This window comes from Cantharellus anzutake, assembly GCF_015039405.1.
Source record: "Cantharellus anzutake strain C23 chromosome Unknown EI90scaffold_28, whole genome shotgun sequence".
Taxonomy (NCBI): domain Eukaryota; kingdom Fungi; phylum Basidiomycota; class Agaricomycetes; order Cantharellales; family Hydnaceae; genus Cantharellus; species Cantharellus anzutake.
The window spans coordinates 587,062-602,184 of NW_024066978.1; the positions used below are offsets into that span (position 1 = coordinate 587,062).

A 15,123-nucleotide genomic window follows, 5' to 3' on the forward strand; every position below is an offset into this window, starting at 1 on the left:
AATTTAGCGTTGCGGAAGCTTCTCTATTTATTTGTGCCGAGAATGCATTAGATTGTATATAAACCCTTGGTGTTAGAACACGGGGATTCGGACGACTCCAGAGCGGAATTGGAGACTTAGCATGGAAGGACCTTGGCCTCAGCGACTCAGGTGGAGCGCTGTGCCATTGCTGGTTGTCCTGGGGGTCCCTAATTTCGGATCTAGCAGAGGGAAAGTCTCTTGGGGGAATTCATGTCGATTTCGGACTGAGGTTACAAGTTACTAGGTACATTGTATATAAGGAGGGGTCCGGAATCAAAAGGAACAAGGGTAGGACGAAAGGAGACAAAGGGAGCTGGAAAGAGGAACAACACCGAGGGTCAAGTGTTTGACTCAATGGTGTTTTCCCAAAGGAGGAATGAAGGGCCAAGGCCCAAGGAGGAAGGAAGGAGGTTGGGAGTGGGGAATGGCTAGCTGACTGAATAGAAAGGAAGCAGCAGCCCAAATAGGAATGAGGGAGAATAGCGGAATTGAAATGGACAATGCAATACTTGCAAGGTCCGGAGTAAGTCCGGAAAGTCCGAACTCGGAGGTTAAACTCCGGAATATTGGCAAAGGTAATTAAATGGAATGAGCTAACCAATACAATGGGTATAAGCGGAGGTGGGGTCAAAGTCCGAGGTCGGAGCTAAGACCGGAGGTTCCGGAGACGGAGACGCCAACGGGATTCCGGAGCGGAGGTCCGGAGTCGGGGACATAGGTGTTGCGTACTCGTCTGGAAGGTGTCGAGGTTGGGGTCGGACCCGGAATGTTCCGGAGTCGGACCGAAGGTGGTGTTCGAGCCGGAGGTGGGATAACCTCTTGGGAGTCGGCAAGGAGAAAGTGATGGAAGGGAAGTAGGGCTCCGGAAGTCGGAGTTCGGAGTTCCAGGAGCCCGGAGCGGAGGTCGGGATTGTATGGATATGACACTTGGGGTAGCTGTAAAAGGCGGATCAGCCTTTACTTCTACCCTGTTAATATACAGCCCATCAAAGCATATACTTAGACAGACCAACTGAGGCCTGAGGCGAATGGGGGAACAGAACGTTACTGTCCCCAAAATAGTAAGATAACCTTTCAAACACCTGGCTGCCTGGGACACTGCAAGTGTCCAGCTCTGAGGTAGGGCTGCCCCCGGACAGAGGCCGGGCCCTGACATCTCACCTCAGACTAATATAAGAGATCTGAGGGATAAAAGTCTAAGAATTCCTCCCTTATATATGCAACATTCCTGTCATCATACAAAGGGAGTTTTAAGTTGAATAAGAAGGGAAAAATGCCCCCAACACCTCAAAGTGCCCCAGCATGACCGCAATGAATAACCACCACACAACTTCCCAATGTAAACAAAGTTGATATTCTAATACTAATGTGGCACCAGGAAGCTGTACAACTAGTGTAGTTTTGTAGCTCCCTGGTTTCAGAATTTTAAAATTCTTTGTTATTGCCAAATAAATCCCAAAATACTTTATGATGTTGGAATCAACATCTCTTTTAACACTGACCACAATCCAATTTTTTTAAAAATTGGTTTCAAGTTTGACTCGCATGGATAGAGTAAAATTGAATTACGGCTCTTGCCGAGTACAGAAAAGGAAACCATTCATATTATACCCTTTCCCTCCCAAGTGCCAGTACACAGAAAGTGCTGCATAATAACCTCGGAGACTACTCCAAGAAGGTATAGTGCTACCCAGCCAAGGGGGTGTCCATTCATTTTCGACTATTAAAGCATGTAAATATAAAAGTACAAATTTTGTTGGAAAACAGCATACCAGCATGGCCGGGTGAGTTTTGCCACAGCCACGCTCCCATGGCTAGATGAGTAACTCACCCTTGCTACTCTATTTTTTTTTCGGACTTATCCGCTCCCGGCTATATGGGAGATTCCATTCCTTCAATTGCCTTTTTCCCTCAGTTCCCTTTGGCATAATAACTTGAGAATGAGTTGCCTGCTTTTGCTAGCACACTCAAATCTCTTTCATCATAAGTAAGTATCACTGACCAGAAATATTGACCGCTCGTGACCTCGCACTCCCACACTCGGCAAATCCCGGCATAGTACCGAGGTATGGAAGTCGTCTATCTTATTCGCAGTGGGTTTGGCCTTTCAATCCTCTGATACGAATTGTCCGAAGTGGAGTGTTACATAAGGGCGCATTGACTTGGTCCCTTCGTTGCACACGTTAATCCGCGTCTTCGCTCATGGGATGAATCCTCCAGTTGCATGGTACTTGTGTACCTACTGTTAAAGTGACATTCCGATGCCGGCCACGGGAGTGACTCTGCAGTGCAGCATAATTAGCATTACATGCTTCAAGTGTTACAAAGGTCAATATCAACAGGGTGGAAAAGATAAAAGTCCCATGAATTGAGCAGATAAAAGTGGCCCTGTTCATTCAGTGTGAACTGCGCATTGTCTCCCACATATCCTCCAGATCAATTTCCAGCGCAAATTGAGATACCGCTGTCATCAAGGGCTTAGTGGGCATTTTTTTCCTAAACGCTTTCCGGTCCTCATCCTTTGGGATGACAAATACAAGCTTCCATTGCCACACCCCCCAGTGTTCATTCTTCAGCGCGTCCCAAAGCTGTTTGAGGAATCCCATCTTGACTGAATGCCGGGTAGAGATCGTATACTGAAACAGGACAACACTGGTGATGGTGTGATTCTCATCCCTTTCGAAAGCAAACGAGTCGATGCCAGTGAGGTTGCCAGAAACCGGTCGGTAGTACTTGGTTGCATCCGGATGATGGACCTTATCAAATGGAAAACGGGAGAATACCTCCACCCTGGGGTCGATGTGTTCCAAATGCAGTTGCTGTTCACTGCCATCTTCGAGTGCTCGTATGCAAAGGGTACCTCTAGCGCGTTTGACAACATAGACATGCCCAACGGCTTCGAACATCAGACCAGCCGTGGAGGCTGTAGAGGGCTCCTTCATACAATTGTAGAAGTATTGGGCTGAAGCATTGACCAATTCCAATCCCTTCTTCTCCATGAGCTTGGTGAAGATATATTGGGAAATGATCTGCGTGCATGAGCTCGATCGGTCCAAACCTTCTGCATCTCGGAGGGGATTGATTTCTACCAGACGGTGGCTGTATTCCTCGGGTAGATGTGTCACCACTTGTTGGAAAAGGTCAGTTGGGGTGCAGTCTTTGATGGCTGAGTCAAGGGCGCGATCTACCTCCCGTTGCGTACGATCCAGTAGATACCTTGCCGAACCCCCATACCTCATGAACGCAATACACCAATCATTGTCTTCAGTCCTCTGCTCCATGGCATAATTGCTGGGAGGGATCAGTACTCCTAGGCCTCCTTATTTATGTAACTGACAACTCACCGAGAAACATAGACTTCTTGCCAACTCCATGTTTTCATGTAAAACTTCTTCACATGATTTTCCTTTACCCATTTATCCACTTTTCGTGGCTCGGGCGACGATGCTACCAAGGTTCTCCATCGCGACACCAGAGTGTTGACACCCTCACCCAAACTGAGATCGAAGAGACTAAGGCCATAATCGCCGCTTCCAGCTGCGGAGACCTCGGGATTATCCCAATCATCGAAGGAATTGGATGGAATATGGTAAACGCCAGAGCTGAGAAACGCGAAACGCATTGAACGCGACTTGGAAAGCACGGTGGGCTTTCCTTCTGCGAGCCGGTTGACGAGACAGTATGTCAAGTAGACAGTGAGGCTCGGCAACGTATGTTACAAACCTTCACCCCCACGTGACCTATTTTTCGCCAGAATTATGGCGAGTGGCTTGAGGTTTCAACACACAACTCAAACTCCATCCGATCTCTTTATCATTTCCATTAGTAAATAGATATGGTCCCTGGACATCTAGGAAGCTGATTATTTTGTAAGTTACTTCATGGATTTGCATCAATCGGCCATTATCATTGGGCCTTTGCCATATCCCCACTGTTCCCCGCGTTCATTTGCTAGTACTAGTTCCCTAACCTTGTCGCCATTTCTTGGTGTATGGCTGCTGAGAGAATCCAGAGGATCCTGGAGCCTATATTACACTCAACTGCGGCTCCAGTTGTGCAATGGTGGTCTTTGGGTTCCTTGCCCATCCCGCATCATCTGTCAACTGAACGGCCTTAAATTCCTCAATCCATGCTATAATAATATCAACACTCTTTCCAACCCCCTGTGTGGGTTGTGAATGCATTCCGGGCAGGAAGAGCGCACACTTGATGACTTCGGCAACTTCCGCCTCCATTTAATCTCCCAAATCTTTGAAGCAAAAATTCTCTTTCATCTAATAGTCTCAAGCCCCTGCGCCTGAATTAAAAGTTTATTCTGTCACCCTTACCTAGGTATTGTTGGGTGTCGATTTTCAAATTAACTCCATCTTTTGTGTTTTTTCAACTGATTCTCACCCATATCTCGACAATGAAGCACATTTGAGAAAAAGCAAACCTAGGGTGCACTAATATAGGTCACTACAAACAACATCCTATGTTTATTTGCATACTATCTTCATTGTGTGCAGAGGAAACCGTCCCGCCATTTTTGGGATAGCCAGCACAGCCACAAAACTGTGGGCGGTCACAACCTTGGTTGCCGACCCTCATAGACAGTCTTGCCTTTAGGAGCGTGACCAGTTACATTGTGCAACGACAATCCAGCACGGACTCACGCACCTATTCCAGGTTGTCCAATAAGTAAAATTGGCGTGCGGCGACTGCGCCTAGCGACGTCTGATTGTCTCTGCTCCTCCACGAATGCATCGAGTTCACGGTATTCATCCCGCACATAAAACGACACGTCGAGCACTTCTTTTATCACGGACGACACATTCGGGATCTGCATTAGGTCGTAAAACGATGCTTGAATGTTCGCCGCAGCATCATCCATTGCGACGTCCTCTTCTTGAGGTTGGGATGCCTCATCCTTCGTCGGAGTATCATCCATTGTGAGGTCCTCTGTCTCAGATTCTTGAAGTTCGTAACTGACAGCAAGGCCGGGCACCTGGATTGAGGATTTAGTAATGATTTGACCCAAATGAGCCCCGTTTTTCCAGAGATAGTTGTACATGATAACCAAGTTGCCATATTCTAGATCGTGTTCAGTGAGGGCTGTTTGTTGGGTATCGGCGGAGCACACGGGGAAGTCAACAATGTGTAAACTCAATAAGGGGCCAGGAGTATATGCACTGCGTACCTGTATTGGCGGTTGGTTTGGGGAGGGCTAAAGAATAGTTAGCCTGGCGTGCCAATAGCTGAGCTGAACTAACGAAGCGATACAATGTATTTTGACCACCACATGGACCAGGACGTTACCCGAGTCTTGTCCAAAAACGGCGTTTACTTCACTATCACCCTCAAGAGGATCCTTTGTGGCTATGCTAACTGTTGCTCTATCAATAAGCTCTCCATCACCGCTCCTCGTCAAATTATCAGGCTTCTTTGGATGAGCACAGCATTCTCCAGACAGAAGAGCCTACCTACTTACCTTGTACAAGACGAGCTCGCTGTAATCGTAATGTTCGCGCAGTAGCTTGTGCTTCTCATAAATTTTATCACGGAGTTGATCGACAATTTCACCACCTTCGAGATCTAGAACGAAAGGACCTAAGGTGACGTTGGGACAGATGACGAAGTATGATAGACGCTTCAGAGGCTCCGGGGTGGTTGACGAAGTCGGTAGAGCGCGACGACGTTTCAGAAATCGCGACATGGTTGACGTGAGTAAACCTACTAGGAGGTGATCATGTGCCAGAAAAAAAGGTTGGAGAATGAGAAATTACCAGCTAGGAGCAGCCAAAATTTCTTGAATTGAGGCGGTATTCTAAGTTAAATTCTGGAATCAGGCTTGACGTTTGCGCGGTTTTGATCAAAATAATACAGATCGCACGCCCTAATTCGACTTGTTTATATCGAAGACCCCCGCTCTCACAGTTAACATGTCTGACATACTCCCAACATCAAACGCGCGTCAAACGCTTTCCCCTTCAGCGCTAGGCGCCCCATTTGGCTATATTGCAAAATACCGAATCCATTGGTGCCTAATTTCACAATCCCCCGTTGATGTTTCCCTGATTCCAACCAAACAGCTGTCATAACCTCGATGGACCTCACCGTGTCTCGGTGACAGATGAGATTACGCAGAGAGCCATGTGGGAAAGTGTATGTCAATTGAAGGTTGAACCGATATGGCTTTTGCGTCTGAACCCGTGGATCCTAAGGAACCTGAGCTGATAGGGAAGGAAATCATCACTTCTGTGAAGGTGATCACTTTGGTGCAATCGCGTGTTCGAATATTAACGCCATGTATTCCCATAGGATAACCCTTCTCAGCGCGTCAAGTGGACTATTCATCGACCCGTGTCGGGCTGGTGCGTTTCTTCTCTGACTGAGTGGTTGCTGGCAACAATCCGCCTGGCATGATTTTTTAAGGTATATTCGCATTCGATCTTCCCACTTCGCGCCAAAATCTTTCGTTTCCCTCGTTCCTTGTAACCCATCGGAGGGAGATCCGACGACCGGTGCCCTGGCATTTACTTGCCAAACAAGAATAGACATGAACCCTCCACCTCCCGCGTACTCTCATGCCGCCCAAGAAACCCCTTCAGTGCAATCACCCAGCATGTCTTATCCTCCGCAACCTTCGGCATCATCGTATTCTCCAGTCTCTTCCAGTAGCTCATTGAATTTGTACGCAACTGCTCTACGCAATGGTCTATCCTCACCCAAATCACCTCCACCGCCGTTTGGAGCACCTGGAGCATATACTCGACCAGTCGCAAATGTTCCCCCTGCTCACATTGGCGTCACCAGATTCGTCCTCAAGCCTGCTAGTATTGCCGCGACCGCGCCGAGCCGACTTTCGTTCTTCTCTTCAGCTTTAAAAAGTTCCATTTTCGGAGCCGGAAAGGTGCCTGTGATCTTGGATATATCTCCGCAAAACCATTGACACTTTCGCGATCGCAGTCGTTTACGATCCAGGCATCTCACGAGTTCCATTCAACTCCGAGCTCATCCTCAGCCCCGCATCCCCAATCAGCCCCGACCACCCCAGTGCTCGCGTTTCGTGACACTACGCCTCTTATTGGTGCACACTCCACAAGTGGAATAATTGAGCTAGATCACGGAGTGGCGAGGGTGTTGGGAGTGGACTTAAGTTGGTGGATTTCGGTTGCTCTGGCCTATATCGACTTCCTGGATGAAAGAGATGTGAGCGTCAACTGTGAATTCGATGCACATCCACACCCACTATTCCCTTTTGGTTTTTTAGGGATATCAAGCGGCTTCGGACGGCTAATCACCCCTTGCTCCCCACGCTCTTTGTTCAACATACTGCCATATATGTGATGATTAATGCAACGCCTGTGTGGGTATATAGTCGAAGTAGCGTACATTAAGTGGACTATTAATAAGCAATGGGTCGCCCTGGTCGCTAATGACAACAGAATACGGCATATCCAGAGCACCGATCCCTTCGAATTGAACCCAGAATTTTATCGACGTCTTTCAGCCCTAGCAAGTGCCAACCATACTTTAACTAATCTCTGCACCAAAGACTCCAGCGTCTCACCCTTCACCCTTTCGACCTCAAGGACAGTTCGCTTACTTAGCGAATTGGGCTCTCGCGAAGTATCCCTTAACTGCAAACCGACCCTCCGATGACCCCACGATATGCTTAGATCAGAGAACGGGACGAGAATCCTTCCAGAGGAGGATAGGGAAACTTGGGACGAATTGGAATGTGTATGAAGGGGCGACGGTGGAATGACAGGTGCAGGGAAAAACGTGGGTGTTGGGGCAATAAGTCCTGCTCTCAAACCATACTTGCATGTAAGATCTTCGACGCGAGCCCTCGGCTGTTTCCACAGTGTCGTTGATTAATCTCAACTAGAACATGGGTAATGCGCCTACCTGCATAAGGTTGAATAAGTCACGATACTGGTCATCGGCATTATCTAGATAGAGCGAAGATTCATCCGTACGGACATCTTCGCGCGTTTTGAGGAGAATGAACATGTCTAATATTGTGGTTTCCCTTTGAGTTGATAATATGGGCGAGGAGGATAGTGGATGTCCGATTGCAGAAGACGAAGGGAAGGGGTCCGTCGTAAACGGCCGATTCACTCTTCGAGCGTACAGGGGAAGATACGAGGATCTCAGTATGTGCATACATGCTAGATCGGACTATGAGCGGAACCACGACGACGGAGAGGTGTGAAGCTTACCTATCCAGAGGTCTCGACACGTATAACGCAAGCTATAACACATCCAATAAAACGAAGCCCTTCTCTCTTCAGAAGAAGTAAAGTCAGGACACGTCCAGTAGACGATCTGAAGAAGTAAGTGTGGGGGTACCCCCACTAATGTAGGCGGATATTTTGCCGTCCTTTGCAGGCGAGCATCAAGTTCTGCATCCCTAAGATATGGTGGAGGTGGAGGTGCTTTCTCCATGTCCAGGATCATCTTAACCAGTGATGAGAAGGAGTGAAAGGCTTTGGAAGGCTACTGATGACTGCGGTCAGGTGCAGCGCCTCCCCGTGGGAGTCCAAGTGTCGCAGCCACACCAACTTCTTGCACGTAATATGGCTTCCTACTTTACTCCTACTCCATGGCTGCTCTCCCCCAAGTTTTCCCAAGAGTTGCGCTAAGTGAGGACCTGAAGAGGCGAATCGGCCAACACTTCGTGTTAGGTTTTCACGGTTATGAGATCGATGCAAATGTCACGGCACTTATCCGCGAGTATCATGTTGGGAATATTATCCTTATGAAGAGGAATGTCAAAGGTTTGTCCGGTCATCTTTAGCTATGCCATGTCCTTACCTCCTGGGGTGCGAGCAGATATTCCTCAGCTCCGGAAACTCATCAATTCGCTTCAGCGTCTGGCGCGTGACGCAGGTCATGCTCGCCCACTGATGATTGGCATGGACCAAGAAAACGGTCTTGTTTCTGCTTTCTCGACCGAAGCCCCGAATGGAGGGACTCTATTCCCAGGGGCTATGGCTCTCGCTGCGACGGGCTCGCCAGAACTTGTCCAAACAGTCTATCATGCCACAGCCGCAGAAATGAAGTTGGCTGGTCTCAATTGGTGTTACTCTCCCGTTGCGGATGTGAACTCTGATGCGCGGAATCCCGTTATTGGGGTGCGGTCATTTGGTGACGATCCTTACAACGTTTCCGAGTTTGTCCGAGCTGCTTCCCGAGGATTAACTTTGTCAGGGATCGCACCCACCCTGAAACATTTTCCGGGGCATGGGGGCACCCATGTAGACTCTCATCTTGACCTCCCAAAGATCCCAAAATCACTTGATGACCTCTATTCACTCGAGCTCGTCCCTTTCAAAGCTCTCATCCATGCAGAACCCCCAGTTGCGAGCATCATGACGGCTCACATAGCTCTTCCTTTTATCATAGGCTCCGATGAACCGGCTTCCCTTTCACATAAGATTACAACCGAGGTTCTTCGCATGCAGCTTGGCTACTCCGGCGCCGTTGTCACCGATTGCCTTGAAATGGATGCAATTGCTGGAACGGTTGGCGTTGAGAGAGGTGCTGTGCAGGCTCTTCAAGCTGGTGCAGATATCGTCATGATATGTCATACTTTTGAGAAACACGTGGGTGCAGTGAAGGAGGTTTGGAAGGCATTCGAGAATGCGGAGCTGATGGAGGATATGTTAGATGCGAGCGATGCCAGGGTGGATAAATTGAAGGAATCGTTTGCTGGCAGCTGGGGCGACGCGATTGTTGAGACAAATTTCGAGGAACTGGCGACTCTCAAAGGGCAGAACCAAATTTTAAGCCTCGAGGCGCACAACCTAGCCGTAACTGTGGTTCATGGCCCGAGTAATTTCGTACCCATCTCTCATCTCTCCAGGTCAAGGAGACTGGAAACTCAGACAAGCATTATTCTTTTCACCCCTGCTATGGAAGTTCTCAACCGTGCAATTGACGATGCTGAGAATATTGTTCGCACCTCGGATGGGAGAGTACGAAATGCAGCTGGGCCGTCATATGAAGCCTTTGCAGCGTACGTTTCTGACAAGACCGATCAACTGTCCGCGTCATCGTTCCATCATGAGCTATACATGGCAGAGGACGCTCCCCTTCTTACGGCGGAAGCTAGCTCTTGTCCGGCGCTGGCGTTGGCTCACCAGGCAACGACAATCATTTTTGCAATTCGGAACGCACATCACAGTGCGTGGCAATTGGATTACTTCGAAGCTCTCATCCGTCATTTGCAAAGAAATCAAGCTGATGGCATTCTTTCACGATCTGTCTATGTTGTCAGTACCTATGCTCCGTATGATATTCCGAGCCTACAGACCCGCCTGGCCTCGCAGGATTTGCAGCTAGAATTGGCATATCTCGCATCCTTTGATTTCACATGTTCAGCACTCAAGGCTGTGGCTCGTGTTATCTTTGGTGACATTGAGCCACAAGGGAAGGTTCCTGTGAGTTTAGCCTTGTAAATGTCTCTCCACGACGTGTAGTTGAGAACCTGGTGTACTCAATATGACGATGATGCCTGTAGCTGCCTTGTCAGCACCGATTTATCCCGTGCTCGAATACGCTCGCTTTGAGCGTGAGAGCTCAGCATGGCGTTCGCACCTCATCTTGTTTCTTTTTTTTCCGTTCCCCTCTTAATAGAACAATTCATCCTCTGATCCATGAAGACCAATCTTATATTGAGATTCGACTCTAATCTATTCCCGAAACAGCCAGAAACAGACTTCCACATCATTGAACAACCAAATAATTCGGCCAACAAGAGTTCTTGATTTGAAGATTATTCGATCACGATCACCACACATTCTTCTTCGTTGGTTCAATGTTCAATTGCCATGCATATGCAGCACAACTGTTTCGAGTTCAGTTCGAAACTATGTCCGCTGTGCTTCACCCGACTCTGCACTTGCACTCTCTTGGGATACACAGTTTAGCACATGGGTGAGCAACTATATCTTCTTTCTTTTCCACCGTCTCTCTCTCTTTCCTTACTAATGGCTTTGGAATCGTTGGAGATAGGAACAGTGGTGATCCGTTTCACAGCAAAGTACTCTGAGAGCCACAAAGGTACGAGCCACCAGGTGAACTTGATCGGCGACATACAACCATTCAACTTTCCCGTTTTCCATTCTCTGAACCGATCCACACTGATGACATATTATTTAACACCCATTTCGATGGATAGGGATAGGGGCAAAAATCATTCTTGCCGATATCCTGGTAACCCATCCTGCATGGGGATTGATGGTTTTGAGATGTCTGGTTGAGAGAACAATGACCGTCCAAGGGGATATCGGTGGAGGAAATGTATACTGGAGTGACCATACTGTTTTCCCTGTATGTTAACTCACACTAGCCCACCATCTTGTCCCACGACCACTGGAAGGTTTCAATGAAGAGGTCGTTACATCCCCAACGGATCTAGGTGGTTCCCAATTGGCACTTGCAGATGTGAGAGCACTGGCTCACTCGAGAATCCGTCCGAATGTTAGTTGTAGCATGGCACACGCATACAAGTAGGAGGGTAGAGTGGCGTGTCATGATGGTGGTGGTCAAGAATTTGAGTTCGCACAAGTGCGAGTGAGGGTGATATGGTCATGCCACCGGAGCACATAAGACAACAGATCACAAGTACGAGACGGAGGGATGCATATGTGGATAGAGACAACATTTGATCGAGCAGCCAAGTTGGCGACAGGGGTGAGGCCCATGCGTGTGTGTGTGTGAAACAACAGCACTTGCGAGGTATACAAATGCGTATGATTCTCAGTAACAGGTTTGTGGGATGACCCATAGTTTGCAAGTCGATGGGGCATAGCCTATAGGGGACCGAAGCTGACAATGATCATTTGTCTGCGACTGGAAAATCCTGAGTGTGATAAAGCAAAGGAAGCACGCGCGAATAACTTTGGAGGAAGAGGACAAAAAGGGAAAGAGGAAGGAAAAGCGTAAGCAGAAATGAATAATAAATGGCAAAAGGGAAAGTGAATGACATAATTTCAGCGTCGAGATTTTACTACATAATATTGGCCACGGAAGACTCTACAGTGCTTCACGCGACACGCGACTAAACTTATGGTTATGCATATGTTATATGGCCACCTTGCAAGAGGTAGCTCCTTTAGTTTCTGTGGCCTTCTCTATTGATAATTGCGGTCCCACTTTCTCCTTGCCCTGAAATTAATCCGAGTAGTTTCCAGTTCCTGCAAGCCCCTTTGCCGATGCGATGCTCTCCTAGTACAGTCCCATCTTGTTGGTGCGGTTTCCCTCCTCAACACCTCTTCATTAGCAGAAGCTGGACCCTTCCCAGCACAAACTCCCAATCAATTCGCTGTAAATTATTGCGCGGAGCGTCGTTGCGCGCATGTTTGGTGGGAACAGGACGGGGCCCGCTTAATTAGAACGCCGCGTGTGATTAGACCGCTGTGTTTGACCGATTCGTTTTAATTGTACACGTGCAACTCGTTGGCACTTGTGCCACGGACTCGCTCCTGCGATGTAGGAAGCGTGTTACCCTTCGGGGGATCATCGGCCCTTTTGTGTTCTTATGATGGATAGAAAGACTGACTCTTTGTGCTCTGCACGCAACCCCCACCCTCCGAAACAAATTTCTGCGCTCTGACGCGTGCCAACATGATTCCTGTTTCGCAATCAGCGGAATTGACGTTTGATGGTTTCCTAACTCGACTTAGAAACTCGTTTGAAACTCGTAACGTTATTGGATTCGTGGACCTATTCCTCCCCAATGGTTATCTTCGCGAGTGAGGACTCGTTCCATGCCTGTCGAAGAGACACAACTGAGACGTCTCGGGTCAGCCTTCTTATCTGTGACTGGGATCTGAGGTCTGTTTCAAGAGATTCACTCGAGGAATTTTTCCGCGCTCGGAAAGGACTGCCGGGCATCGATCCCAAGACAATCAAAGTAGATGATAAGAAAACTCCACCGCTCTTCAACGCCACGGGAAACTGGATTCAGTCAGTTTCTTCCAGCCCAATCAAAAAGGTTCTGTTGTGACCATGACCATTTCTGTGCTCAGAGGATTTTTTGTTTTCGAAACCCCCACCTCCCTTGGAGAAGGCGTAGCGAGGATTCTTCCGGATACTGCTACTGGAATTTTCCGTGCCTTGACATTGTCGCTAGCTCTGCACCAACTCAAAGATCATGGTCCTCTCGTGGGGCCCAACCGTCCAATTGGCTTCAAACGCGGCCCTACGCGCCCATCTCTCAACTGGCTTGAGGAGCGCCAATCCTTATCCTCCTTTACCCCCGATTCCCCTTACCCAAATCCAACGGTTATCATCATTGGTGCTGGTCACTCAGGCCTCATGCTTGCAGCGAGACTGCGCCGCCTGGGTATCGTGACCCTGATTGTTGATAAACAGGAACGACTGGGAGATTCATGGAGGAAAAGATATCACTCGCTTGTCCTCCATGATGCTCTCTGGGGTAACGTATTTCCGTTCCTACCTTACCCCGATGATTGGCCGGTGTTTCTGTCGAAAGATAAGTATGTGATATCTCCCTCCTTTACTTTATGCCCTGGGCTTATCGGTATACTAGGGTTGCTAATTGGATGGAGTCTTTTGCGAGCATCATGGAGCTGAATGTGGTACATCCTCCCCACGAAATGAGATGAACAAGGATTAAAATTTCCTGGTAGTGGTTGAAATCCACGATTGAGCCTAATTCAACGTTTTACAACGAAGAATGTGGAACATGGACTCTCACTGTACGAACAGGGGATGGGTCGATTCGAAAAATGAAGTGCAAGCATCTTGTTCAAGCAACTGGTCATGCGTTGGTCCAATGATAACACATCTCATGCGAATCCTAACCCAGGCCGTAATAGAGGGGAACCGAATGTTCCTAGCTTCGAAGAGGAAGGACTTTTCACAGGCAGTATCCGTCACTCAAGTGCTCACGATGGCGGAGCAATGTGGAAAGGCAAGAAGGCCGTAATTATTGGCTGTGGCAACTCCGGTAAGTGTCCCAATGACAAGGAGTCACAGTTTCCCGAGCCCACAACAAGATCTCCCCCTCGCAGCACACGATATTGCTCATGACTTCTATAGCAAAGGGGCTACCCATGTGACTATGATACAGCGTTCGGCAACGGCTGTGGTCAGTAGAGACGTAGGTATCCCGAAACTCCAGTACGCCGCGGGTTATCGAGAGGGTGGCCCACCCACAGAGGTAGGGGATTGACCTTCGAATTCGGCTTGTAAATCCCGCATAATGCTCGTCCAGGAAGTAGATTTAAGCGTGATTTCGTTCCCTTACAAGGCGTTTGAACCATATGCAGTGATGACGCATGCGGCAATCAACGAGGAGGACAAAGAACTGCTCGCTGGCCTTGAACGAGTTGGCTTCAAACTAAGAGGAAAGGGGAGCCCCGGACTACTGTATCAGTACTTCCGGTTCTCGGGGGTCAGTGTGCGGTCTTAATTATACAATTGAAACGTCTAACGGTTATTCCTCATGCAGGGTCACTACGTTGATGTCGGCTGCTCGTCCTTGATCATCAGGGGAGACGTGAAAGTAAAGCAAGGACAAGTCCAAAGCTTCGAGGAAAACGGGCTTAGATTGACGGATGGGAGTTTTCTTGAGGCCGACGTCGTCGTGCTAGCGACGGGTGCGCAGGTGCTTTGTTCCTGGGCCTCGCTCTGAACCTTTCCCGTCATAGGCTATAAATCAATGCTCGAGACTTGTCGTAAGATCTTTGGTCGTCACATAGCTGACCAGACAGCTGCAGCTTGGGAAATGAAGCCTGATAGTGACATATATGGTGTTTGGACGCATTCTGGTTTCCCAGGGTAAGTTGTCCTCAGCCAAACTGGTCCATCAATCGCATTCATTCTTCACCCACCAGGTTTTGGTACATCGGCGGTGTAGGTATCCTATCACCATTCCAAGATAGAAATTGAGCCTTTTCATCTCCAGGGAATCCTCTTATCTAGAATATACTCAAGATATGTGGCACTGTGGATCCAAGCGATAGAGCATGGTGTCGCGCCGAAGCGACGGTCAGTTGGTTCATCAATCTATTCCTCGAACTCTTACTGAATGCTACGAACAACCCCCATTAGAGCCCCTGCTCAAACATTGTGTAAGGGAGT

At 48.4% G+C, this 15,123-nt stretch overlaps 5 protein-coding genes across 5 annotated transcripts; 3 read left to right on the plus strand and 2 right to left on the minus strand.

The window, feature by feature from the left end:
- Positions 1-2,288: 2,288 nt before the first annotated feature.
- Positions 2,289-4,952, minus strand: EI90DRAFT_2973201 (uncharacterized protein; the record flags this gene model as incomplete). Its single annotated transcript, XM_039055767.1, has 3 exons — positions 2,289-3,312; positions 3,366-3,722; positions 4,680-4,952. Coding segments are annotated over 3 exons (1,525 nt in total), but the record flags the coding sequence as incomplete, so codon positions are not given.
- Positions 4,953-6,191: 1,239 nt separating this feature from the next.
- On the plus strand, positions 6,192-7,300 carry EI90DRAFT_3124656 (uncharacterized protein; the record flags this gene model as incomplete). Its single annotated transcript, XM_039063742.1, has 5 exons — positions 6,192-6,266; positions 6,322-6,374; positions 6,436-6,913; positions 6,970-7,212; positions 7,274-7,300. The coding sequence occupies 5 exons, from the start codon at positions 6,192-6,194 to the stop codon at positions 7,298-7,300; spliced, it is 876 nt and encodes a 291-aa protein (XP_038915354.1).
- EI90DRAFT_3060962 (uncharacterized protein) lies at positions 7,104-8,501 on the minus strand. Its single transcript, XM_039060527.1, has 5 exons — positions 8,229-8,501; positions 7,915-8,177; positions 7,396-7,859; positions 7,253-7,335; positions 7,104-7,197 (listed from the first exon to the last, which is right to left on the minus strand). Exons 1-3 carry the CDS (start codon positions 8,464-8,466, stop codon positions 7,497-7,499), a joined length of 864 nt encoding a protein of 287 aa, XP_038915355.1. The 5' UTR covers positions 8,467-8,501; the 3' UTR covers positions 7,104-7,197; positions 7,253-7,335; positions 7,396-7,496.
- A 43-nt stretch (positions 8,502-8,544) lies between these two features.
- EI90DRAFT_3155055 (glycoside hydrolase) lies at positions 8,545-10,469 on the plus strand (the record flags this gene model as incomplete). Its single annotated transcript, XM_039065971.1, has 2 exons — positions 8,545-8,786; positions 8,842-10,469. The coding sequence occupies exons 1-2, from the start codon at positions 8,612-8,614 to the stop codon at positions 10,467-10,469; spliced, it is 1,803 nt and encodes a 600-aa protein (XP_038915356.1). The 5' UTR covers positions 8,545-8,611.
- Positions 10,470-12,715: 2,246 nt separating this feature from the next.
- EI90DRAFT_3204995 (uncharacterized protein) lies at positions 12,716-15,070 on the plus strand (the record flags this gene model as incomplete). The annotated part of the gene is made up of 10 exons (XM_039066430.1): positions 12,716-13,514; positions 13,568-13,616; positions 13,668-13,804; positions 13,857-13,987; positions 14,052-14,200; positions 14,255-14,434; positions 14,492-14,639; positions 14,691-14,820; positions 14,877-14,895; positions 14,948-15,070. Exons 1-10 carry the CDS (start codon positions 13,024-13,026, stop codon positions 15,068-15,070), a joined length of 1,557 nt encoding a protein of 518 aa, XP_038915357.1. The 5' UTR covers positions 12,716-13,023.
- Positions 15,071-15,123: the final 53 nt, after the last annotated feature.